Source organism: Bos indicus, chromosome 17, assembly GCF_029378745.1.
Source record: "Bos indicus isolate NIAB-ARS_2022 breed Sahiwal x Tharparkar chromosome 17, NIAB-ARS_B.indTharparkar_mat_pri_1.0, whole genome shotgun sequence".
Lineage (NCBI taxonomy): Eukaryota > Metazoa > Chordata > Mammalia > Artiodactyla > Bovidae > Bos > Bos indicus.
Window position 1 is genome coordinate 4026193 of NC_091776.1, and position 25372 is coordinate 4051564.

The window sequence follows — 25372 nt, forward strand, 5'->3', positions numbered from 1 at the left end:
TTTTTGGTGGTGAGGAGGCAGGGCTAACCAGGGTCTGAAGAGTCCATGCAGATCTGAAATTAAGTCTCTGAGGCTGAACCGCCTGACCTGAACCCCACTCTGTATGACAGGCTCAGTCACCTTGGGCAAGTAGCTTCACCTCCCTCTGCCTCAGATGGCCAAGTCTTCCAAAAGGCTGTTGTGAGGCTTCAAGTACATGACACAAAGTAAGTAGCATCCATAAGACTGAGCTATTATCATCATCATTGTTGAATTACCTGATCTTCCTGAATGAGGGACAACTTAACTGACCACAGGGTGGGGAAATAAAATTTCCTAAGCTTTAATAATAAAAGCAAGGGAAGAAATAAAAAAGAAATCACAGACTGCACAAAGGCATTCTTAAAGCTACTGTACATAAGTCAAATAAAAGGAGGGAAGGGCAAACTACGGGAAAAAATTGTTTTACTATTTGACAAAGAGTTAACACCTTCACCTATGTCCTCAAAGAAAACAAGGGGCGGAAAAACACATTCAACAGAGAAGTGGACAAAGGACATGAAACGCAAGTTCACAAAACAGAGAAGGCCAAAAACACGAAGAGTTCCTCCAAAATGTTTAATAATAAAGCATGTCTTTAGAAAAGACAAATTATAGACCAACTTGTATCTCATCTTTCCATTTTGGCTTTAAAAACACAAGTGTGTTTACACTGCGTGTTTATGCCTGCAAAGACAGGGACAGGCCAGGGGTGGGGCAGTGCTCTCAGCAGGGCGAGCAAAACTGGCTTGGACATTCACATCTTAACTTAGAAAAAATACAAATTTTAATAAACATCAGTGGTAGGATCTTAGATAATGGTATCTTGTGTTTTTCAGAATTTTACAAAAAGAATGAAGGAAAATCCTTACTTTTCTCTAGTAAGAGATGCAAACTGAAAGGAAGAAACGCAACTGTTTACCTATCCCACTGACCAAGACTTTGCCAAAGAACAGTGCTGCTGAGACCGGACTAATACGACCATTGTCATGCACCCTGCACGAAGCGAGACAGGCACCGCCTTTCTGAGAGCAAGCTGGAGGTACACGCGAGGGACCCTGACAGCTGATACTCTTTAATTCTATTTCTAGAAACCTATAGCAAGGATATACCAGGTATACAGGCCAGACTTAGTTCACCATCCTGTTATTCATGAAAATAAAAAGCTGCAAACAACTCTAATGTTCAACTGCAGGGAAATGGTTTGGATTACAGCACAATTAAGTGATGGAATGTTATATAACCATTGAAAACAAAGTTCCTCATTAATTTCTAACAAGAGAAAATTCAAAATTATGACATTACAACAAAGCTCTGTATACACAATAATATAATTATCCCGAGTTTTTCAATACTTGCACAGAGAGGCAAGAGAATACAGAAAAATGCAAAAAGTGATCCATTCTGGACACATCTTTTCCTCCCTTCTTTACGCTTCTATAATAGTCATGAATTTCTTTTCTAAGCGGGGGGCGGGTGGAGATCTGCTTATAAGAAAATAAACAGCCAGGGCTGGGACTAAAATTTGGTTTGTGGCTCCCAAATCTGGGCTTCAACCTCCTTCGCCAATAAATCTGGAGGAATGCTCCCCATGTGCTACAGACAGATTTAAACAGTCTTCTAAGCTGCAAAGTTAGGCCCCAAGAATGCACAGGAAAAACAAACGCTGAGCACTGCACTTGGGAATGTGTTTATTGAGAATGATTTTCTCCAAATGAACAATGAAATGGAAAGTACACTCAAGGGTTTGTAAAGAAGAGGCTACGAAACGGAGAGCAGGCCCCAGAGCCAGCAGAAAGGACTGCCCACAGCCCACCCCAACCCGGCCGCCCCGAAAAGCCACTCAGGGACTGTGAGGAGCCTCGGACCCCCGAGCACAGCCCGAGCCCCCAGACTCTTGGCCCCAGTGTGGCCCCCCGTGGAGCCTACTGCCAGCACAGAGCAAGGATGGGAGGAGGAGCCTACACGAGCCCTGGACCAGAGTCCAACAAGCGTCCGGGCTCCGTGCACGCAGGCACCGATGCAGAGGGCGAGTCTGGACAGGAGCCAGGGAAGCTCTGTGGCCGGGGGCGTGGGGGGGCACGGCGCCCCCGCCACGCGCAGACAGGGTCACACCTCCAGCCTGGCAGCCCTGCCCTGAGGACCCTGCCGGTATTGGCTCCCCACTCCCCTCCCAGGACGCATGGCCAGGGGGCAGCGGGGTCGGCAGCCCTTGGAGTCAGCCTCCCCTTCGCCGCAGGGCAGCACCGCATCCTGTTCCCAGCTGCCTCCAGTCCCTTCTCCCCCAGGTCCACGGACTCGACTTCTGCTCTTGACCATGCGTCCTGTCTCTGTGGCCCAGCCAGCTCACCTGCTGTCTGTCTGTCCCACTCGCCCCGTCAAGCAGACTCAGGCCGCTGGCCTCAGTGTCCGCGTCAGAGAGCTGACATCACCTTCAATGCTAACCTCCACGGGGACGCTCCCGAGTCCCGGGCCCTGGGCCTGCCTCGCAACAGCGGCTCCAGTTCTGCATTACCCACCCACTGGGTGCTCCCGTGCCCGTCTGGCCTCCCCTCTGTTGGCAGTGATCACGGTCACACCTGTCACCTCCTTGATTCTAACTACTGGGCAGTGCTTCCCAAGGGCTGCCGTCCCAAGCACTTATCACAGTCACTCCTCTAATCCTCGAGACCCTAAGAGGTAGGAACACCATCACTACTCTCATGTTTCACATGAAGAAACTGATGTTGAGTAACTCACCCAACACTAAGGAGTAAGAGGGGCTGGATTCACATCAGCTGCAAAAAAACAAAAACAAAAAACCATGCCGCTTAACCACTAGGCAACACTGCCCTGAAATGAACAGGAACGCATCACTGGGGAAGTCCCGATTCCCCAAATTCTAGTTCCCCAGACTTCAAACCCTGGACCTATTTTTGCAAATGGCTCCTCTCCTTCAAGCACTGAGGTCCTCAGAAGTCCTGAGGTCTGTCTCCTACACTGTCCCATCCTGTACACCCACTCCTGCCAAGCCCGGCCTTGATTACATCACACCGCCCAGCAGAGGAACAGCGTCCTGGTGAGAAGAGAGCCGGCACCCATCCCTGCCGCCCCCAACCCAGCCTCCAAAACACCCAGACTGGTCCTGCAGAAATGCCCTATTCACACCTTCATTCGAGCACGTGCTAAACCGCCACACTGGCTCTTCATCACAGGCACTTCGCCACCTTTATGAAACTGAATTTAAAGATCCTCAATCACGACCTTCACGAAGACGGCAGCCTGCAGGTTGTTTTCCGTTTGTCATCCTGCCTCACCAGCCCCCGACCCTGCCCAGGGCAGAACCCTTCAACAGCTCTCATGATTTGCAGCAGGGTCCCCAAACGGGCCACCCACAGGCCAAATCCTCCAAAGAGACTTTTTGTTTGGGCCAGAGTGCTTTTAAAAATTTGATCCTGGAATTCCTGAGCAGGCAAGCATCCCTTCCCAGGGCCTGTGCTCACTTACTTCATTGAATCCAACTGAGATTCAGGGACTAAAATCTACACTTTGAGTCGGCCTGAAAGGCCTTGGCAAGCTGGCTGGACTCTGACTCTGCCTCCCCCACTTCCCCTCCTGATTGAGCTGCTTCTCGGTCAGACAATTCCCTCGCTGTGGCTCCTGACCGCGCTTCAGGGTCCCGTGTGCCGGGTGCCCATCTGCCCTCCCCAGGCTCTCCGAACACCCCCTGCACAAGCTCCTTACTGCTCGGGGCTTCCACGGCCCTGCAGGCTAAGCCGATGTTCCCACCTCTGAAACCCCTGTGACAACGCGCTGACCTGAGCACTTGACTACATGGAAATAGCTTGTCTTTCTCGACAGACCACAAATTTCTGGCTTGGAATGTCTGTGATTTTCTTATATGGTATCACACTCATTTACTTCAGTGAAAAATTCATGCTTTTTATAGAGTTTAAACAAAAACAGAATAGTATAAAAAAGGAAAAAAAGAAATCATGCAAAATCCCACCATTGAGAAATAACCCAGTTCTCCCATTGATTATTTAGCAAACCTTATTTTTTAACATGACTTTTCAAAACCTATAGGTACATAAGGGTGGCAGGACAGATGATGGGAGTAATTTAGAAAACTAACACCATGCATTTTTGTTTTGTTTTTTTTTCGTGATTTTATTTTATTTTTTAATTTATTTTAATTGGAGGCTAATTACTTTACCATATTGTATTGGTTTTAAATAAAAACTTAAGGCTCAATTTTATTTGAACCTAACAGAAGAAAATCAAGTAGAACCAAAGGAATGCAACTTTCAATACATGTTTCTTTTCTACGTGAGGCATTAATTTCCCAAGGATGTCTCTAAGGCTAAGAGGAAGACGGTGAAGCACATTTTGTAGGTTCTCACCCTTTCAAACTACATGCTTCAGTTTTGTACAAAATTGGCTCGCTACCAAGAAAGAGAAAATTAAAACTTACTTTACACTCATCTTTCAATCCCACCTCCTGTTTTTGCTGATTTTATTTCTATTTCTGCTTCATTAAAGTTTTAATATTTGAATTCTGTTCTGCAACCATAATTGACAACTGTTCAGCCTTAGTTCTGGATATAAAATAGGAAGAAACCTCAAAAGATCTTTAACACTGCTTCCTCGATCCTGAGTCTATCTTTATTTTTATCTTGGGTGCCTAAATTTCACTAACTTTGTTTTTCAAGCAAGGCTGCCAAGTTCATTTGCGTTTACAGATGTGTGTTTACTGCCTTTGAGCCTGAGTGCAAGCTTCCCTGGACATAACGTTCCTGTTCACATTTTCACTGTCTCAAGGAGAGAGCACTTCTGCTCTCAGATGTTAGATGCTTCTACAAAGTCAGAGGCAAACCTAGGTGTGTGTTTGATTTTTCCTGCCTTTTCTTTAAAATTTTTTATTTTTAATCAGATAATGATTGCTTTACAATACTGTATTGGTTTCTGCCATATATCAACATGAATCGGCCATAGACATATGTATATTTATTTCCCGTCTTCTCTGCACAATTCTTTAAGCTTTAAGTCCAACACCTTAACCAGGATGTGCCTACGTTTATTATCACGGATCAGCATTTCTGGTGTACAGACAGTGTCTCTGAATCTTTAAATTCAGTTTTACCATCACATTGGGAAACTTTCCTTCTATCACATCGCTGAATACTTTTCTGATCCATTGTTGGGTCACTTACTGAGACAACCGTTCTTTTACATTGGACTGTTTTTGTCTTTGTCCCCCTGGTGGCTCAGCAGTTAAGGCGTCTGCCTGGAATGCAGGAGACCCAGGTTCAATCCCTGGGTCGGGAAGATCCCCTGGAGAAGGAAATGGCACCCCACTCTAGTATTCTTGCCTGGAGAATTCCATGGAGTGAGGAGCCTGGTAGGCTACAGTCCACTGGGTCGCAAAGAGTCGGACACGACTGAGCGACTTCACTTCACTTCACTTCCCCCTATCTATTATCATCTTTTCCCTAAAATCTTCAATCTCTTAAGATGTTTCCTCCACATTCACTCTGGTTATCTCTAAGCCTTTCCTTCGGCTCAATAAGTCATTTTCAGCCACTGCCATACACCTCTTCCAACTACATCCTCATCTATTAATTTGCCTTTAAGAGCTTGTGTTTTACTGAATTCAGTCTACTGTGTGAGGCGTTCTCAAAGTTCCCTTCATGTCTCTGGATAGGTTTTCTGGATTGGAATCTTGGTCTGTTTCTGGTACTTTCTGTTCCTTTTCTTCATTTTTCCTACGGTATATCTGCAGAGTTGCAATTCTATTTTTCCCATTGTGCCTGTGCTAATACATAGACAGCTCTGTTCTGAGGTAAAGCAGATAAATCCTCCTAAATCCCTTTCCCACCTTTATCTGGGAACTTTGGTTCCTATCAGATCCAAGGCTGGGTTCTGCTTTTTAGACACTTTGCAGTGGTCTACACGGTGGGACAGTACAGAGCCAGCTGGGTCAGTACCCAAGCTTTGCTCTCTCTTCTGGGAGTCTATCCTGCCAGGGCCCACACACTGAAGCTAGATGGACATCCCTCTCCTGTGGGACACTGGCTTATGCTTCTAATCAGCAAGACTCTGCCCTTAAAAAGGATGTTGGGTAACAGTTAGAGAGAAGATATATGTGACCTGGTTCTGCTCTACCAATTTTACCCAGGAGTTAACCCATTTTGCTTAAGAACAGCTTCTCTTGCAGATAAAAGCTATCTGATGTCATCAAAAATTATTTTAGTATCTCCTATAGAATTAGAAGATAAATTTTCTGAACACATCAACCTCACCAATTATCCATGTGAAGTCAAAATATATAACAATCCTCTTTGAAAAGTATGAAAAAGTATGAAATACAAATGTAGAGTTATTACACAGATATTTGCAACTTAAAGCCCTAAAACTGGGTTTTGTTCTAAAAGGCAAGAAAAAAATGGATACAGACCTCGATTGAAGGTATGTCCTGTTTCTCAGAACATCCGTCTTCTTTAGCTGCTTTGTGAATCTTCTTCTCTGAAGAAGACTTTGTGTCAACCTTTTTCAAAGATTCACAATTGTCTACTTCATTCTTGACAGGCACTTGCTGGTTATTCCCTTGAATAAATAAAAATGATTCAATTTCTAGCTAATTATTTCCATTCACATTCCCCAAAGTTAAATTTCATTCCTACACCACGCAATCTCATTTGATTTAATGAGGCTTAGACTTAAGGGCTGTTTCTGACATCCACAATGAACGCTCTAAAAATTTGTCTTGTTTACAGGTGAAAATGCACTTATATCGAGTTCTCCAAACAGTTATTAAGAGAGGTCATGGGAAGAAAGAGGAGGGACACACCACTACTCACTGCAGCATTATTTATAAAAGCGCAAAGGTAGAAACAACCCAAATTTGAGCACAGACAAATGGATGGATAAAGATAATGTGGTAAATAGCATGGAACACCATTAGCTTTAAACAGGATGATTCATCACACTACAATACGAATATAATCAGCACTGCTGAACATACAAACAAAAACGGTTAAGAAAGGGGAAAAAGGAATGAAGTTCCAGCATACGACACAACACGGGAACACTGAAGACATCATCAAGTCAAAGTGTTGGTCGCGCAGCCGTGGCTGACTCTTTGCAATCCCATGGACTGTAGCCCATGAGGCTCCTCTGTCCATGGAATTTTCCAGGCAAGAATACTAGAGTGGGTTGCCATTTCCTTCTCCAGGGGATCTTCATGACCCAGGGATCAAATCTGGGTCTCCTGCATTGCAGGCAGATTCTTCACCATCTGAGCCACCAGGGAAGACACTGTACTGAGTGAAATAAGCCAGTCACAGGACAAATACTGTGTGATCCTACTTGTCTGAGGGACCTAGAGATGTCAAATTCATGAGATAAGAAGGAGAATGGTGGCTGTGGGACTGGAGGGGACAGAGCTCAGTGGTCACTGCTTGATGGCTTTATTGGGAGGATAAAAAAGCCCTGGAAACCAATGGTTTCCACTGACGGCTGTACAATGATGTGAATGGACTTCACGTCACTGAGCTTCATAATTTAAAATGGTAACTTTCAGCTTGTTTATTTTACCAAAGCTTTTTTCTGGCTGCATCATGTGGCTTGTGGGATCTTAGTTCCTCGACCAGGATCTAACATGCAATTTTTTTTTAAGTTGGAGGAGGAGGTAAACTCCTGGGTTATGGACGTGATTCAGACACTGATCAGTTTTATGATGGAGAAGGCAATGGCACCCCACTCCAGTACTCTTGCCTAGAAAATCCCATGGATGGAGGAGCCTGGTGGGCTGCAGTCCATAGGGTCGCTAGGAGTCGGACACAACTGAGCGACTTCACTTTCACTTTTCAGTTTCATGCATTGCAGAAGGAGATGGCGACCCACTCCAGTGTTCTTGCCTGGAGAATCCCAGGGACAGAGGAGCCTAGTGGGCTGCCGTCTATGGGGTCGCACAGAGTCGGACATGACTGAAGTGACTTGGCAGCAGCAGCAGCAGTTTTATGATCAGAAGTAAGTCTCTTAAACTGTCTGAGCTACAGTTTTCTTAAATATGAAATGAAACACACCTTATCCACCTGCCCTGAGTGACTGTTAAAAAGGTGCAACCAGAAAAGACAAAAATATTAAGGGTCATCACGGACAGACACACGAACGACGGGAGGACAGGGTGTCTTCCTGCAGGAGATGCCCTTCTGCCAGGGGAACAGCACCCTCGGGTGAGAACTGGGCTCGAGCCACTCACGAGGCAAGGTCGGCATCAGCAGGAAAGTGAAGTCGCTCAGTCGTGTCCGACTCTTTGCGACCCCATGGACTACAGCCTACCAGGCTCCTCCGCCCATGGGATTTTCCAGGCAAGAATACTGGAGTGGGTTGCTATTTCCTTCTCCAGGAGATCTTCCCGACTCAGGGATCAAACCCGCCATCTGAAAATGTGATCTCTCCGTTGTTCTTCCAAGTAACTTCATTCCTAAGTGTGTTTCTTCTTCTATCCTTGACTTCAAAATAAGGTAAATCAACCTCAGCCCCATGATAACTGGCCTCAAGACACTAATATGAGTCAGAAAGGATTTCATACCTTCCCCTTTCTTCTTTAAGGAAGAGTCCCTCATAACACCCTGGCCACCTGGGGAAGTGTAGATGCCTGCCTGCAAACACACCGCAGCCGAGCAGGCTACAGGCTGTCATCTGCTCGCTGAGGGGCCCGGGGCAGCACGAGGCCCTCAACACAGACAAGGAGAGCAGTCAAATGCCCTCCAGATTCTGCAACCTTGAAGCTGCACATCAAGCTGACTCAAGGCAAGAGGCACCCACTGTATCAGTAACACTTACAAGGTAAGTGCTCTTTTATTTTGTTAATGGAAAATTATGTAAATATTATGTAGCTATAAACATGCGGGGAACATGAAATCCTCTGCAACACAGATCAGGTGTGAGACACCCACCGGTGAAATATCCAGCACCTGTGGGACAACCCAGAGGGATGGGATGGGGAGGTAGGTGGGAGGTGGGGTTCAGGATTGGGGGACACATGTATACCCGTGGCTGATTCACGTTGATGTGTGGAAAAAACCACCACGATACTGTAAAGTAACTAGCCTCGAATTAGAATTAATTTTAAAAAAATATCTAGCACCACGAAGGAGTTGAGAAAGAGCCAAGAGCAAGGGAGACAGGATTGAAACAGAAAATAATGTCACAAAGACATCACTTTGGGTTCCTGAAGCCATCCATGTGACCAGAATACAGTTATTCTCTAAAAATGTGCCATGAATTTCCTAGAACCTTAATTCACGAGAAAATTATTTTCCTCAAGTTTTCTTCAGGCCAAGAACAGTACTAAAAGTATCAGACATCAAAGTTTCTTAGAAAGGATCCAAACTTAATATCTAACACTAAACCACCCCTTAAAAGGGATAAAGCACAGACTCAGAAAATTGCAAATACCTACTGTAGGGGTTAAGAATCAGGCAGATTAAGTCACTTCAGTTGTGTCTGACTCTTTGTGACCCTTTGGAGTGTATCAGGACCAATAATAAAACGAATTCAAATTTGGTCTTCCAGAAACTCTAACATGGCAATACTCAAGAATTCAGAAATAACCGTGAGCATATACTTGGCTCTAAAAATGGAGCCACCCCCGGGCATGCTACTGAGTGTGCGGGCTCACGGGCTCACACGCTCTTCTGCCACAGCAGGAGTGCCTGAGCCACAGAGATAAAGAACAAAAGAAGATAAAAAGGAAGATAAAAAATAAAAAACAATCGAAGAATAGAAACAAGGAATGGGCCAGAATCCTGCTCAGAGTTTTGAAGCTATGAAGAACATAGCTTCAGTCTTGTGAGCTGAAAGCCCCCCAGGAGCCTCTTGGGAACTGAGGTACCACTCCGCTGAAACCAGTCAGCATCTGGGCCGTGTTCTCGCCGTTCCTCCCAGAGCGCCCAGACGTTCTTAGAAACACGCCTAGTGACAAGACAGCCTTTGGGAAGAGGGTCTGGGGAGGCGGCCTGTTTGCCGAGAGCACCGAAAGTGGGGTCCTGAGCCCGGTGGGACTCCGGAGTGCCTGAGCGTTGCGCCTTCTCACTCTGAGGCAGTGCTTTTTCTGAGCTGTATCAAATCTAGTTGTATGCTGTATTTTGAGTAAACCACTAGATTTTCATTTCTAGTTCTTGGTATCTGTAAGTATTTAAATAAATGAAATTATTTTTTTTAATTTCTGAAAATACTGGTATTTCACAAATTTTGTAAGTATCTGTCCAATTCATTAAAGACTTCCAAGCACTGTTAATTTCAAGGCTTTAGGGTATTAAATTTAAAAGTTCATTATCCCTTACATTATTACAAGCAGAGGCAACAAAAAATTTGCCAAATATTCCTCTTTCATCATGCTGAGGCCAGGAGCGATTGGTCCCCAGCTTTAAATCTACATTATTTTGATCATATAATGAAAAAATAATAGTTACAAACATTTGAAAAGAGATATATTTCAAAAGATCACTATTTACACTACACATAAAGCCCTGCTCCTGTCAGACTGTCAAGAGACTCTGGACCATGTAACACACACTTCGAGGGTGTCACTGTTTCACAGCTGTTTGACAGGCTGATGGCCGTAGACAAGTGTGTCAAACAGAGCCCTGAGCAATCTGTCGGCAGACTGCATGTCTATCACGAATTTTAATTTATTATTTACTACAGGCCTCTCAGAAGGAAGCAGAAGAAAGAGCATGAAAGGGATGACACATTTTCTGTTACTCAGAAAACAGTTTCTCCAGAATAATGGTGAGCACGTAGCCATTCACACACAGCTCAGAAGACTATTCTCATACAGCAGGCTACGCTCAGAAAAAGCACTGCCTCAGAGTGAGAAGGCACAGCGCTCAGGCGCTCCGGAGTCCCACCGGGCTCAGGACCCCACTTTCGGTGCTCTCGGCAAACAGGCCGCCTCCCCAGACCCTCTTCCCAAAGGCTGTCTTGTCACTAGGCGTGTTTCTAAGAACGTCTGGGCGCTTTGGGAGGAGAACACGGCCCGGATGCTGACTGGTTTCAGCGGAGTGGTACCTCCGTTCCCAAGAGGCTCCTGGGGGGCTGAGTTCAGCTCACAAGACTGAAGCTATGTTCTTCAGATTCTAGAAAGGATCTTAAGACGGAAACACAAAGTGAAATCCTTTTCAAGATAGAAAAAAAACTGATGCTCCAAAGTTGGAAGTGAAAACTCAGAAGGGTCTAACACTTCTGGTTTTCTCATTCTTGAGTATTCTTTATACATGACGACTCCCCGCCTGTCACCATCTGCCAGCTTATCACAATGCCATCCTTTAATATCTGACAAGAGAACCCTGAACCCTCAGGATTACCATAAACCCCAATCCTATCTTTAAACTACAATTTTCTTGCCCTAGATTTCTCAGTCTGTTCTTACTTTTAAAATTCTCAATTCTTTAAAATGCTTAAATCACAAATTAATGGTGGGCCATTTGTTTCCTTATTAACCTCTTTGATATTTTCCTACAATAGTGATGTAAAGAGAAGACAGATCCAAATACATGTCAGTGAACGGGTTTCCCTGTGAGGAGCCTCTTGCTGACAGATTAATTCTGGGGAGAAATACAGGCCTGTGAATTAGCACCTCAAACATGGTGAAAAACCATAGATCTTTGATCAACCCTGCTCTGATCTGACCCACAATCACCCCGACACTGCTTAACAGGCTGACAAGTCAGCCAAAGAACAGTTTCTAAAAAATTCTTGAAGTGAGAGATTTGTTTCCATTTAAAGCATCCTAAACATACCAGTCATTTGCACAGGGCAGGAAGGTTTGGGGACGGCGGGGAGTAACCATCTACAATCTATAAGGATACAAAAGCAAATTCTATGTTTGTGGGCTCCTCTATTTAATTTATTCACTCTTCCTGAGTGCTATTAGATATTACATGGTCATCTAGGCTCTATTACAGGAACTGAACAGCAAGAAGTAGACAAGGATCCAGGAGCATGGGTCTGAATCCTCTGACCCTCCCGGCAATTTCTCATTTGAAGGTCCACACCCTTCAAAGTGCTCTGACGCAGCAGAAGGTCCATCCATCCACCTGCAAGACCAAGCCCTTGCACACAGCAGGCACGTTTACACAGACGTCCGACAGATGCAACGGACCACAGAAGACGCACTTGTGGAGCGACAATTCCTTCAAACAAGTCTGATTTTAAGTTTGTGTAAAGTCAGTCTATGTCAAATACTGTTCTCAGGCCTATGTGATGCATGAAATGAGAAATACTCAGCTAGACTCACTCCAAAATTTCACCCTTTTCACAAGAGTTTTGTAGTCTGAGCTGCAGAGAACATCTGGGACAGAAATGGAAGAACAGGCACCCACAGCCCCACCATCGGCACCCTCAGACAAGCAACGCTGTGCCTTGATGAAGATGTGGTTGAGCGTGTCATTCGAGGGTGCCCTCGCATGCTGGGAGAGGCCACGGGGACAGGAGTCCTCAAGCAGACACTGCTGCACGGAGCCAATGCCAGCAGGGCGGACAAGGGGCACCAGGAATGATGCAAGTGGCCCAAACCATGTCCTCCTCAGAGCACCCCGGCTTCCTTTCAAATTAGAAATGTCCTTTGAGGGAACATTTAAAATTCAGCTTGGAGTTTTTGTCCCCGTTAAATGCATAAAGCTCGTCAGCATCACCCAATATATGACTTCCTCTATAATATCAAGGAGTGAAAAATACGAAGTTATTTATATTCTGCTGTTTCAAGTAAGATCGGAGGTAACGAATTCTTCAAGATTAAAAAGTGTCAAAAATCTGACTGCTGAAGGGAACAGAAATGTGCTTATTAAAATGGTCAAGATGGATACACAAAAACAAGCACACAAGTAGAGAAGAACCAGGGATGAGCAGCATGCTATGGGGGCAGCTGTTAAGCCCAGAAAGTTGGCAAGTTTCATTCTATCAGAAGCATAGGTTGATTGATCTTTGAAACAGTCTGAAAGGCCAAGATAAAAGATACTTAGGAATAGGTGTCCAACAATAAAACATGATATCTGCATCATCCCAACGAATGTACTAGAAAAGTAAACTTAACCGCAAAGCTCTAAAAACTTGGTGTCCCACCCTACACTTTCCATCGAGCAAAGTATTTCAATATTTACACCTGCGCCAATAAAACTTAAGGCACGAACTAAAAATTCAACAGCCACAATTCAAACTGAAGTCATAGGGGGAAACGAACTGCACCAAGAACGCACTGGAGACAGACAGAGAGAAGAACCACCGAGGAGGAGGAGGAAAAGATTACCATTATTTTTCCTGGAAATGTCTGGCAAGTCTGACTGGCACTGAGGTGAACTTCTCGGCAAATGATTTTCAGGTAGTTTCTTAGGGGTCTTCATGGGACAGACCTCTCGCTCCTTGAGCTCAGCTACGCTTTCTGAAACCTGAAAGTCCGTTTCCTTAGGAAACACACACGTCTGTGCTCCCTCCTTCACGTGGCACTCGGAAGAAGGGCTACTGGCAGCAACTGCGCTTTTCAGGGTGTTTTCGTCTTTACCCAGGAAGCTCCTGGGGAGCGCTAAGCTCTTCTGCAGGTTGGCGCTCAGGCCCCCGGCGCACCTGAGGCCCACCCAGGCCTCGCTCGCCCCTGCAGGGCACCCGCCCGCCTTGGCCGGGGCTGGCCTGTCCTCCGAGGGGGCGCCGGCGCTGCTCGCCACGGCCGCGACGCCTCTGTGCCGCCCGTAGTACACTGAGCACTTGTGCTTCTTCTGGGAATGGCCGCAGGTGGCCGGGCTCCTCTTCGTCGCATTCTGGGTCCTGCTCTGCGGGCTGCTGACTGGAAGGCAGCTCTTCCCTCGGCCTTTGTCGGAGGGGGCGTAGGCATCGAGAAAGTTCTTGCAGTTGCTTCTGAATTTAAGAAGAAAAACATTTAACATGAAGGCAAGCTGAACAAACCTCTCCTCTCTAACTGCAGGAGAAAGACGGCGCAGTCAGTATGGTGGGGGCGGGGTGTACTAAGGGCTTCTCACCTTTCATTCAAGCTCCACAAGGTACAAACTGAGCCCTTACACGAAGTCTAGCATATCCTAGAAGGGACGGCTTAGCTGCCACACAAGGACTTGAGAACTGTACAGATTCTAAAGGTATATCACCTTAGCATAAAATCAGAAGTAATATCAAAAGCGAGACCTGCCACCATCTCCCCCACCCCACGACAAGAACCCTTACTTGTGAGGATGAGGGCTGATTACATCCACTGGACCAGTGCTTTGCTGCGAAGAGGAGCTGGCATTTTGTCTCTGTCTCGTTTTCATGAACTCCATCAGAATGTACTGTGCTTGCTGGAAGGCTATTAAAATCACACCCAGCAGGGACAGACTGAGGACAAAAACAACACGCTCATTCCTGCCTGGTTCTGAGTAGCATTAAAAAGACAAGCTCTACAAGAAGGGAATGAGTGGTGGCAGACGTCTAAAGAGACACTACTCAGATTCTATAAGACGTACGACATTAAAATTTTTGATGTCTCACAATTTCAAAAAGCAAAATTTCTAAACAGGTGAATAATTATCATTCTGACTTTTCAATTCAATTTTTATAGATTTTTCCAGGATAAAAATCACATCCGAAAGACTCATTCTAGTCTTGTAATCTCAAACTGCCATTGCCCTAAGCTAATAACACCATATACCATAGGTGATGTTCATATATCTTAAACGTTATACACAACATCTATATCTTCCCCTGGGACTGCCAATGAACATACTTGGAGTGCAACTGTCTGTTACACTCTCAGATCCTCGAGCTCTCCTACACTTAGTTCTCTGTTCTCTTAAAGCTCACCAGGAACCACTTAGCCTACTTCATGACTGTCAGGGTTCTCAAAGCAACGTAATCCACTCAATCCCTATGCTTCGATTCTGCCAGGCCACATACATTCCCTGCAGCTCGGCTGGATGGCGTCTCCCTTGGTGAGGAGGCGCAGTGGAGCAGGGGTGGCCTACCTAACGAAGAAGACAGTGAGCCTCCAAAACGACTCTTCCCAGCTGGGTCCCGGGACCACGTCCGCACACAGCGGCAGCAGGTGATGAGGCAGGGTCACGTTGAGAGTGAAGCGGAACTCCAGGTCTGCCGCTGTGACCAGAGTCAGCTCACGGATGACCCAGGAAGACGTGAAGTCCGGAGTAAACCTGACGACAAGAGGCATCGTTATGAACTTCTGATGGTTTTCACTTTAGGCACAAAACAAAATAATCCTAATGACAGCAGAATTTTTACCTCTACAAGACAATTGTTTACATGAAAACAGCTTAAGACAATCTTACCAGTGACAAAGGTTTTCCCCACAGTATAGTGGATGCACCCCCGAACTGAAGTCGAAACCCAGTGCTTACACGATGCTGATGTCGCGGGACGTGTTGGGACCCAAGGAAAACTGATGACAGTCCAGCACTTCGAATCCATAACCTTGGCAGTTATACCCATTAATTTTCAGAGATGTCACAGTTATAGGAAGTGGTCCAATATTCTCAACCTTAAAGTTCTTCGTAATTGATAAAATTTGCTTGCTGTCTTTCAGTTCTAGGGAGGATGAAAATGGAGATTTTAGTATAGATGAACTGCAAAATTTATTTTTAAATAATTTACTGAATCAACATTTACAGAACTAACAAAGCATGATCTACATGACTAAAATGCAGAAAAATTCAATATAACCTCAAAGCATGATTCCTAACTAATTTCTAGAACAGTTCTAGATGCTGCTATATTACCAAGATATGATAAAAATACTTAACTCATTAAGATTTTTCTTAAGTTAAGTGACCTGCCTAGGTACCAAAAGTAACCAAAACCTCTTCTTTGTTCTTTTACTTGTTAAAGGTGAAGGTAGAAGATTTCATTCTTCTCAGAAGCCTCCTAGTTTGGATTTACCAAGAGCTAACAGGCACCCAGGATCCTTTCAAACCCAACAGGGCCAGTCAGGAGGGTGTGTGCGCTTCTGCGTAAACACACCACAGACATGAGAAATATGGTTAAAACTCTCATTACGTGAAGGGCAGGAAGCAGCAAAATCTTTGTAAATAAGTGAGAGCACATTTCATACTGGGCATTTAAAAAGGGAGGAAGTATCAGTTTGTAAAATCCATAATCTACAATCTATTCCATATTAGGACTAACATTTTATCTGGTTCCACAGTTTTTATATTCTTCCTTAATTCTAGCTTTTAAGGTCAACTCTAAACTATTCAATGAGTAAGTGAAGGAATGATTTAAAGAACACTGATGAAGATTTTGAATGCAAAATGGCTAATCTTTTCAGACAGTGCTCATTTGGCACAGTTTTCTTATAAAAAAAATCCAATCAGGCATTAAAATAGTTCTACAAGTTATCCAAAGGTTTCACCAGTTTTCTCCATGGGAAATATACTGTTACTCTAAAATACTTTCAGTGTGTCCTAAAATTAAAAATAGTAGTAGGAAAACAAGACAGAATTTATCAAAAACATTTTATATCTACAGTTTGACTTTTGTCTCAGTTCCTGAGGAAGTTCTTAAAACTAATTTAAGTACTTTAGAAGCATTTAAATACATGCAAAATTTAGAAATTTCTAATGGAACACTTAAATAAATTTCTAAATCTGCATAGCCTGATATAGTTGCCACTGGACACATATGGCCACTTTAAATAGACTTGAACACCGAGTTTCTCAGTCACACGAGCTCTGTTTTAAGCGAACATCACCCACGTGTGGCACGTGGTTGCCGCACTGGACGACACAAACGCAGAGCATCTCCATCACTGCAGAACGTGCGCGGTGCTACTGGGCAGCTCTCCCTTAAGCCCCTCTCCACTGACATTTGGTGTGAGTTTCCATGATTAGGTAACAGATAACAAAATTAACAGTTTCATAAGACTGGTCTTATATTTTAACACTATTGGGAACTTAACATTATACTCCCCCCAACTACCATCTATTATTTAAGTTGGGTTACACATTTAAACTGTTGTTTCCTAACCAAGTGGTACCAGACTACATATGCTCAAATGCCTGCCTGACTGAATTACTTGCATTCGTACAACGAATTACTGTAAACTGTTAAAGACTCTGATAACCACCTCTTGCCCTTGGCTTCAGCACCCAGCGCCCCTGCCTGAGCTCCCTTGGCTTCAGCACCCAGCCCCCCGCCCGAGCGCCCTTGGCTTCAGCACCCAGCCCCCTGCCCTTGTCTTCAGCACCCAGCCCCACACCTGAGCACCCTTGGCTTCAGCACCCAGCCCCCCGCCCGAGCACCCTTGGCTTCAGCACCCAGCCCCCCGCCCGAGCGCCCTTGGCTTCATTCAGCACCCAGCCCCCCTGCCCAAGGGCTCTTGGCTTCAGCACCCAGCCCTCCTGCCTGAGCGCCCTTGGCTTTAGCACCCAGCCCCCCTGCCCGAGTGCCCTTGTCTTCAGCACCCAGCCCCCCGCCCGAGCACCCTTGGCTTCAGCACCCAGCCCCCCGCCCGAGCGCCCTTGGCTTCATTCAGCACCCAGCCCCCTGCCCGAGCGCCCTTGGCTTCAGCACCCAGCCCCCTACCCGAGCGCCCTTGGCTTCAGCACCCAGGCCCCGGCCTGAGCGCCCTTGGCTTCAGCACCCAGCCCCCCACCTGAGCACCCTTGGCTTCAGCACCCAGGCCCCGGCCTGAGCGCCCTTGGCTTCAGCACCCAGCCCCCCACCTGAGCACCCTTGGCTTCAGCACCCAGCCCCCCGCCCGAGCACCGTGCACAGACGAGGCGCAGACTCACGTCGCCGGCAGTCCATCAGCGTGGACTCAGGCACCTTAAACCGCAGTGAGCCCCCGGTGCCAGGCAGTCTTCCACCCACTTTCAGTAGCTCTCTCGCCCCAAATCCTTCCACACCAATCATGTCGATAACAGTCAAGTTATTCCTACAGAGAGAGAACAGACACAAACAAAAAGGCAACGCAACAGAGTTACAGCATACAACGCCCTTGAATTTAAATATTCCTCATTAGCCAAAAAGCATTTCTAAAGTTTTGGGGAAAAATCAACTTAAATAGTATGGCATCTCCAGCCATCTCGGAGCAGAGAAGCTGCTAAACGCACCAGAGTCAAGGCAAGCCAATTGGGCAAAAACGAGCAAATGACCGTGATCACTCTCCAATTTCCACCCAAGAATGGAAACCCGCATCTTTCTAACCAGGCACCAGGACGGTGATCAGACACTCAAGTGACAAAGGCGAGCAAACTGGGAGCCACAGAAAAATACTAATAAATGTAGACAAATCAATAAAACTGTTTACAGGGTGAATTAAGGAGTTTCCACAGTAACTGTTGACTATAAGCAACTCTTCCTTAGGGGTATTTCTAGAAATGAAATGCCACCCTATATTTTGAACCAAAGATTTAAAATAGCAGCCCTCAAATAGCAAGAATGTACTCAAGTTCTTATTAATCAAACAGTAATTCAGATTAGCTTTTGCCTTTTCATTAACTGAAATCATAATTCTGAGGATGGAGAAGTGTTAATGATGTTTAAATGATGCACTGAAAGGCAGTTATCATTAATGTAAATGGTAGAAGCAGACAGAATTCATTCCTAGTTACACAGAACACACTGAGATAGCTTTCCATCTGCATCTAAAGGACTAGAGCCTTTACTGAACCATTTAAAAGCCTTTAAGTGATGTTAGATGATTGATATTGTTTACAGAAAAATACTGTGTCTCTCAATACAGAAACTACCAAGAATAAATTAGCGACTATAAAAAGCCGAGACTTTCAAGCCTGGGATACCTGAAGCTGGGATAAGGTAAAGTTTAACTCTAGACTTCCCATGACCTTACTTCATCAACAGAGAGTGAGTTTAAAGTGAAGCACCTGTCAGCAGAGCACTAACATGCTTATTAGAACATTAGCTACCGGTTCTATTCAGCATTAGTTGAGTGAAAGCGAAAGTCGCTCAGTCGTGTCCAACTCCTTGCAACCCCATGGACCGTACAGTCCATGGAATTCTCCAGGCCAGAATACTGGAGTGGGTAGCCTTTCCCTTCTCCAGGGGATCTTCCCAACCCAGAGATCAACCCACGTCTTCCGCATTGCAGGCAGATTCTTTACCAGCTGAGCCACAAGGGAAGCCCAAGAACACCAGAGTGGGTAGCCTATCCCTTCTTCAGCGGATCTTTCCGTCCCAGGAATCGAACTGGGGACTTGCGTTGCAGGCGAATTCTTTACCAACTGAGCTATCAGGGGAGCCCTAAGCATCAGGTAAAATGCTTAACGAAACAGACTCTTTTAAGAACTTTATTTTAGTGTACTTTCTTTTTAGTAGCATTCACTTGCAGAAGAATAAACTCATGTAGTATATCAAAGAAAGTCAAGAATAAGAAAGTTTTTGCCAGCTGTTCTGAAACTAGAGATTAAAAAAAAAAACAACAACAACTAAGGTTGGGACTCCACACTTCCACTGCAGGGGTGGGGCACAGGCTGAACACCTGATCAGGGAACTAAGATCCCCCATGCTGCATGATGTGGCCAAAATAAAACATAAACTCAAAAAATATCTAAACATCATTAATGAAAAATTAATTTGTGTTAGACATCTCACCAATGCAGAGAGAGGTTCAATCTATATTTACTGTAAATTTTTGAAACAAGACTCTCAATAAATTTAAGAATGAAAAACATTTAGCTGCTTAAATCAGTTGGCAAGTAAAAAGAGCCAGTGGGCTCAACTAAGCACTTTTTTCATTATCCTCTGGTGCTACCAAGAAGTACAGAAGCAAGACAGACAGGTATGAGACTGGTATAAACCCAAACACTGAGGAATGAAAACATATACAGCAGTGCTCCAATTATTCTTCTGAGCTGAGGACAGAAAAGTGCGGACATGTGTGTGTTCATGTGTTCATGTGTGTGTGTTCGTGTTCATGTGTTCATGTGTGTGTGTTCGTGTGTGTGTTTGTGTGTGTTCGTGTGTGTGTTCATGTCTGTGTGTGTGTTCGTGTGTGTGTTCGTGTTCGTGTGTGTGTGTTCGTGTGTGTGTGTATGTTTGTGTTCATGTGTGTGTGCACGTGTGTGTTCATGTGTGTTGTGTGTTCATGTGTTCGATCATATGTGTTCCTGTGTGTCCGTGTGTGTTCATGTATGTTTGTGTCCGTGTGTGTGTCCGTGTGTGTTTGCGTGTGTGCTCGTGTGTGTGTTCGCATGTGTGTCCGTGTATGTTTGTGTTTGTGTGTGTGTCCATGTGTGTGTGTTCGTGTTTGCGTGTGTGTTCGTGTGTATGTTCGCATGTGTGTTCCTGTGTGTGTGTGTGTGTGTGTGTGTTCTGCCCTCTGTGATGGTGGATGAGGCACCGTGTGAAGGGAGCACACACGTTCTGCCTGTACCAGGGAGGAGCCTGACACCCAGGGAGATTAAATGTGGAGCTTCGGGAAGCTGCTCTCCTCAGCCACTGCCTTTCCAGTCCTGCAACACAGCTCATCACTGGGGGCCTGAGGAAATCTCTTTTAGCTAAAGAGATCATGTCTTCTTGAGAGAAAGAGTCAGTCAACAAGAAAGCAACAGAGACACACCTACCGGATTAGGATGAGGGAGCTGACTTTTCCGTAGTCAGCTGGAGTGAACACTACACCAACCCTTTTCCTTTCCAAAGGCTGCAAATGTAAGTGGAGGATGCCAAACCTGGATCCCTCAGACTGCACGCCCTGAAAGTTACCAATAAACGCAATTAACTTCTGGAGAGCAAGACTCTATCCTCATTAAATGCATGAATGTGACTGCTGTTCCTTTAACATGGGGATCTGACCATCCAAATCAACCCGTGGAACTTGTTCATCACGACAGTTCACGCCCATCGACAGTTGCTGAGCCCAGCTGAGAAGCACAGGCAGAGGCTGCAGGACAGTCCAGTGTGGACGCTGCAAAGGGGCTGGGCCTCCTGGATCGGCTGCGAGCTGGGGCTACAGACCTTATCAGCAAGCTCACCTGAATGAAAAACGTCACCGAGAAAACAGACCACCAGCCTCTGCCTGAATGCTACAGGGATCCGACCAAAGCACTTTCCACTGCTGGACAGCCCTAAATTCTCTGCATTATTGTTTAAAAAGAAGCCATCTTTATTACATTTAGTCTCTCCATTCAGGAGAACGACCTATTTATTCACACCCTCCTTTTATTCTCCCCAAGATTTCTAACTTTCTCTGAATAAACTGCCTTCTAACTTTAACATTCAAGATTTAGCTCTTCATTACTGTGATAGACTTTCCCTCTTTCCATTGTTTTTTCCTAGCTCTTTCTCACTAAAAGTAATTTATTAATTTTCAGAGCTCTAACCATGTAATCTGCCTAATATCTCTCTTCTGTATTTTAGTTTTTGCGTTTGTTTTATCCCTCAGTTATTACTGGCATTTCCCATACTATCTGAAAGAAGAAACAGTAGTGCCATTTGATTCATTTTCCTTAAAATTATAAACTTCATGAAGGAATTCTGCTTTATACACATATGAATACTGAAAAAAGCTGCCAATTTAAGTATTAAAAGTATAGGAACAATGCACTAATTATTAAGTAATTCTTATATGCCAGGCACTGGACTACAATTAGGTATATAAAATGCTAAGCGTTCTATAAAACTATGAAATTTTCAAACATCATTATAAGTGAGAAAGAGGAGACTTGGAGAGGCCAAATTATTTACCCAGGACCACATGGAGGTACCTGGATTTGGAACTTTGAATGTCCAATTCCACATGCTCTTAACCAAAGGAGCTACACGTCTAAAAGCAAACCAACAAAAGAAAAATGCAGGCCTTTCTTAAACGACAAATGATTCTATTAAAAACTTTAAGTTAAACTTGTGTGTCAAAAGCACTGATATTGCTCAGGAGGGAGGGGATACATGTATACTTATCACTGAGCCACACTGTTGTATGGCAGAAGCCAACACAACATTGTAAAACAATTATCCTCCAACTAAAATTTTTTAAAGAAAGGAACGTTGATACTATCGCTTTTTGTAAACGCAATAAATTAACAATGGGGATAATCTCCTTTGTCATAAAAAATGTAATAATCTATGAAAATCTTCAATCACAGATTAAAGACCTTTTCCAAGTGAGTTGCACCATTTGCTTAAGCCTGAATACTAACGTGTAAAAGAAACAGGCATCATTTTTGGAATTTCAAATTACATATGATTAAATGGTCATGGGGCGAGATTATCTGTTAGCATAGAGGACTCGCTATACCTTCCAGCACTCCTGGGAAGCTGCCTGGTTGGAGGGGCCAAAAGCAGGACCAGCCCAACAGCACAGGACTCTGCTGCCTGGACCACTGACAAAGGGAAGGAGCACTACTGCTCGTGTCTCTTACTGCAAATAAGTCTCTGCTAAAAATCCATTAAAAACTTTGTTTTGATTCATTCTGTTTGAACTCACACTGGACGTTATCTGTGGCCTCCCTCTTTCAAGTTTCTAGAGCCAACAGTGTATCTTTGGAGGGTTATGAGTAGAGAAAGAAGAAAACATCTATGACATTTAAATATGTGTGTGCATTAAAAATACAGTGATACGCATAAGTATGTCTACACGTGTTTGTATTTCTTTAGGAGATGCTTCATCTTTTAATTAACCTCAAGCACAGAATGCTGTGCTGTGCTGCTCAGTTGCTCAGTCATGTCCGACTCTTTGGGACCCCAAGGACTGTAGCCCGCCAGGCTCCTCTGTCCATGGGGATTCTCCAGGCAGGAATACTGGAGTGGGTTGTTTTGCCCTTCTCCAGGGGATCTTCCAGACCTGGGATCAAACCAGGGTCTCCTGCATTGCAGGTGGATTCTTTACCAGCTGAGCTACCAGGGAAACCCCAAGCACAGAATACCCGTAAGTAAAATACTCAGCTACAGCAGGGACCCACAGAAGGAATGAGTGAAAACTCAGTTTCTAGTCAAGCGACGTCCTCGCCACGTGACATGCTTATTACTCCCTCTCCAGAGTACTTATGCAAGACTTCATGAGGGCCCAGAGGTGCAAGAATTTCAGAGAAATCCTTTTATATAGGTAAGGTCAATATCACAGAAATTGGGTTATCTGCTAAAAACATGAAGCCAGCTTAGTAAGACTTAAAAAAAAAAAAAAAGTGTTTGCTTTTACTTTATCTTACCCCAAAAAGAATTTGATGGGGCTGAGGAATTTTAAGAGAATTATAAATTCTGGGGTCTCAAGTTTTACAGTTTTCTACAGAGGTCTGATTCAATTGTTATTTCTTCACTCACATGAAACTAAATAATTAAATTAAAATGATTTACAGGCTCACATGAACCCCAGGCTCCTGCTGCATTAGTTAACTAGAAAAAGCTGCTATGTATACTTAACTGCTAGAATAGAAAAATAGACAGCCACATATATTACGAAAAGACACTTGAAACATAAATCAGTGAGGCCCATATGCTATGAGTCTAATTTGTCAGCATTCTTTTTTCTGTTTAAAGATGACATCCTACCAGGTAAGGGCAAGCTTTGGTAAGCTGGAATTCACTGGTTGTGAGATTAATCATTTGCATATCGGTGCCAAACCTATAAAGAAAAAAAAAAAAAAACATTTAAAATAGCATTCAGATCACCAAGAAAGAACATATGTGTGTGTTTTCACACATGTCCAGTTCACCCTGACCTCTCATTCCTGTGCCCAGCTCCCCACACAGCACCTGGCACGCTGTAAGAGCACAATGAATACTATGGAATGAATAGTGTTGGCAGCACAGAATGTACAGACTCCTTTGGTGACAAAAGCTCCCAATCTGAAGCAATTCTTTTCCTCCAAATGGTTCAAAGCTGTGGAAGCTGACAGGAGGTGACTCTCAACCAAGGACAACGCTATCTCCCAGCGGCCCCCTGGCCACACCTGGAGACACTTTTGATTGCCCGGCTGGTGAAGTCCTATCAGAATCTACTGGGTGGAAGCTAGGGATGCTGCCAAACAACCTCCAAAGCACCGAGCACATCTCCTCTCTCATCATACAGAGTCAGGGTCCAAAACACCAGCAGTGCTGAAGCTGAGACATGGGGGGTGAGGTGTCACTAAGCCAGAAGAGGAAATGTTCTAAGTGAAACCATGACTGTTGTACAAAGATAAGATTAACAGATACAAATTCTGATCTTACCTTGTATCAGAACACTAGGCTAAAATATACTAAACCACCACTAAACTCACTGCTTGCAATGCCCGGCGCTCACTGCTTTCAATTCTAAATTTTAGGAGTATATGTGAAAAATCATGGCGGGAAAGCTTCCCTGATAAGAATGCTGTTGGGCCCTGAACTTGACACAGTAACACTGAAGAGCCACACGATGCACGGGACTGGCACGTGCCATGGGGTCTGCACGTAGGGGCAGGGGTGGATGTCACAGGCTGAGCCCATGTACATCCATGCACAGAACCGGGGGAAATGCAAAGGACGCTGAACAGTTGCGGGTCTTAACAGGACAGGCCCTCAACTCCTCCTAGCAACCGCCCCTGCCCCGTGAGAGGTCTTCACCCGCTGGGCGTTACCATTTGTGCAGCAGGCGCGCAGCGGCCTCAGGCTTCGGGTACAAAGAGACGGGCAGGAGCTGCAGGGAGACTGGCCACGAGGAGGGGTTCTTCACCACGAAGTACTTCACCTAGACGTGTGGGAAGGAGAGTCAGTTCCGGAGACAGCACCACCCCTGAGATGCAGCTACAGAGACTGATCACCTGCATCTCACCAGGAACCATCACCTAGGCAATTCCAGGAACGGTCTAGAGAATCAACAGCCTGCGTGCATCACAACAGCTGCACAACGTGAGGTAGAGGAGCTGCAGAAGATGGAAGGAGACGCAGGCCACTGGGCCAGGCAAGGACAGGCCCTGGGCTGGATGCTGTAAAGTACGCATGTGAGTGGGATAAGTGGAAACCTTTGTACGGAGACTGCAGATCAGGCATAACTGTTGTACTTAATGCTTACATTTTCTGATTTTGATAGTTAGACTCTGATATGCAAGAAGATGTCTAGTTCTTAAGAAATTCACATGGAAGTGGAGTCGGGGCATCATGTCCGACCCTCTCACACAGCTCATAAAAACACGTGTGTGGAAAGAGAGGGGAAACATCAAGCCAAGTACGGCAAATGTTAAAAATAGATGAATCTGCATGAACGGCAACTGGGAGTTTTTGGTACTGCTCTTGAAACTCTTCAAGTTGAACTTTTTCAAAATAGAATGCTTTAAAAAAGCAGTCTTGGGATGTCTTCCCTAAGAAGGTCAATGAGTACCTGAGGAAATATAAATTATTACAAGGACCACAGTGACCTGGCTCTCAGCTAAGGAGACTTTCCAGATAAAACCTCAAG

At 44.9% G+C, this 25372-nt stretch overlaps 1 protein-coding gene across 5 annotated transcripts in view; it reads right to left on the reverse strand.

The window, feature by feature from the left end:
- Window positions 1-25372, reverse strand: part of TMEM131L (transmembrane 131 like) — a 175811-nt gene that overhangs the window by 19273 nt on the left and 131166 nt on the right. For all 5 annotated transcript variants that reach the window (XM_070770100.1, XM_070770099.1, XM_070770102.1 and 2 more), the window contains exons 18-26: window positions 24555-24664; window positions 23506-23578; window positions 20586-20713; window positions 17793-17935; window positions 15402-15588; window positions 15012-15197; window positions 14236-14385; window positions 13313-13914; window positions 6455-6603 (exon numbers count right to left, since the gene is read on the reverse strand). In XM_070770100.1, coding sequence (XP_070626201.1) covers window positions 6455-6603; window positions 13313-13914; window positions 14236-14385; window positions 15012-15197; window positions 15402-15588; window positions 17793-17935; window positions 20586-20713; window positions 23506-23578; window positions 24555-24664 — 1728 coding nt within the window. The remainder of the gene's footprint in view (window positions 1-6454; window positions 6604-13312; window positions 13915-14235; window positions 14386-15011; window positions 15198-15401; window positions 15589-17792; window positions 17936-20585; window positions 20714-23505; window positions 23579-24554; window positions 24665-25372) is intronic.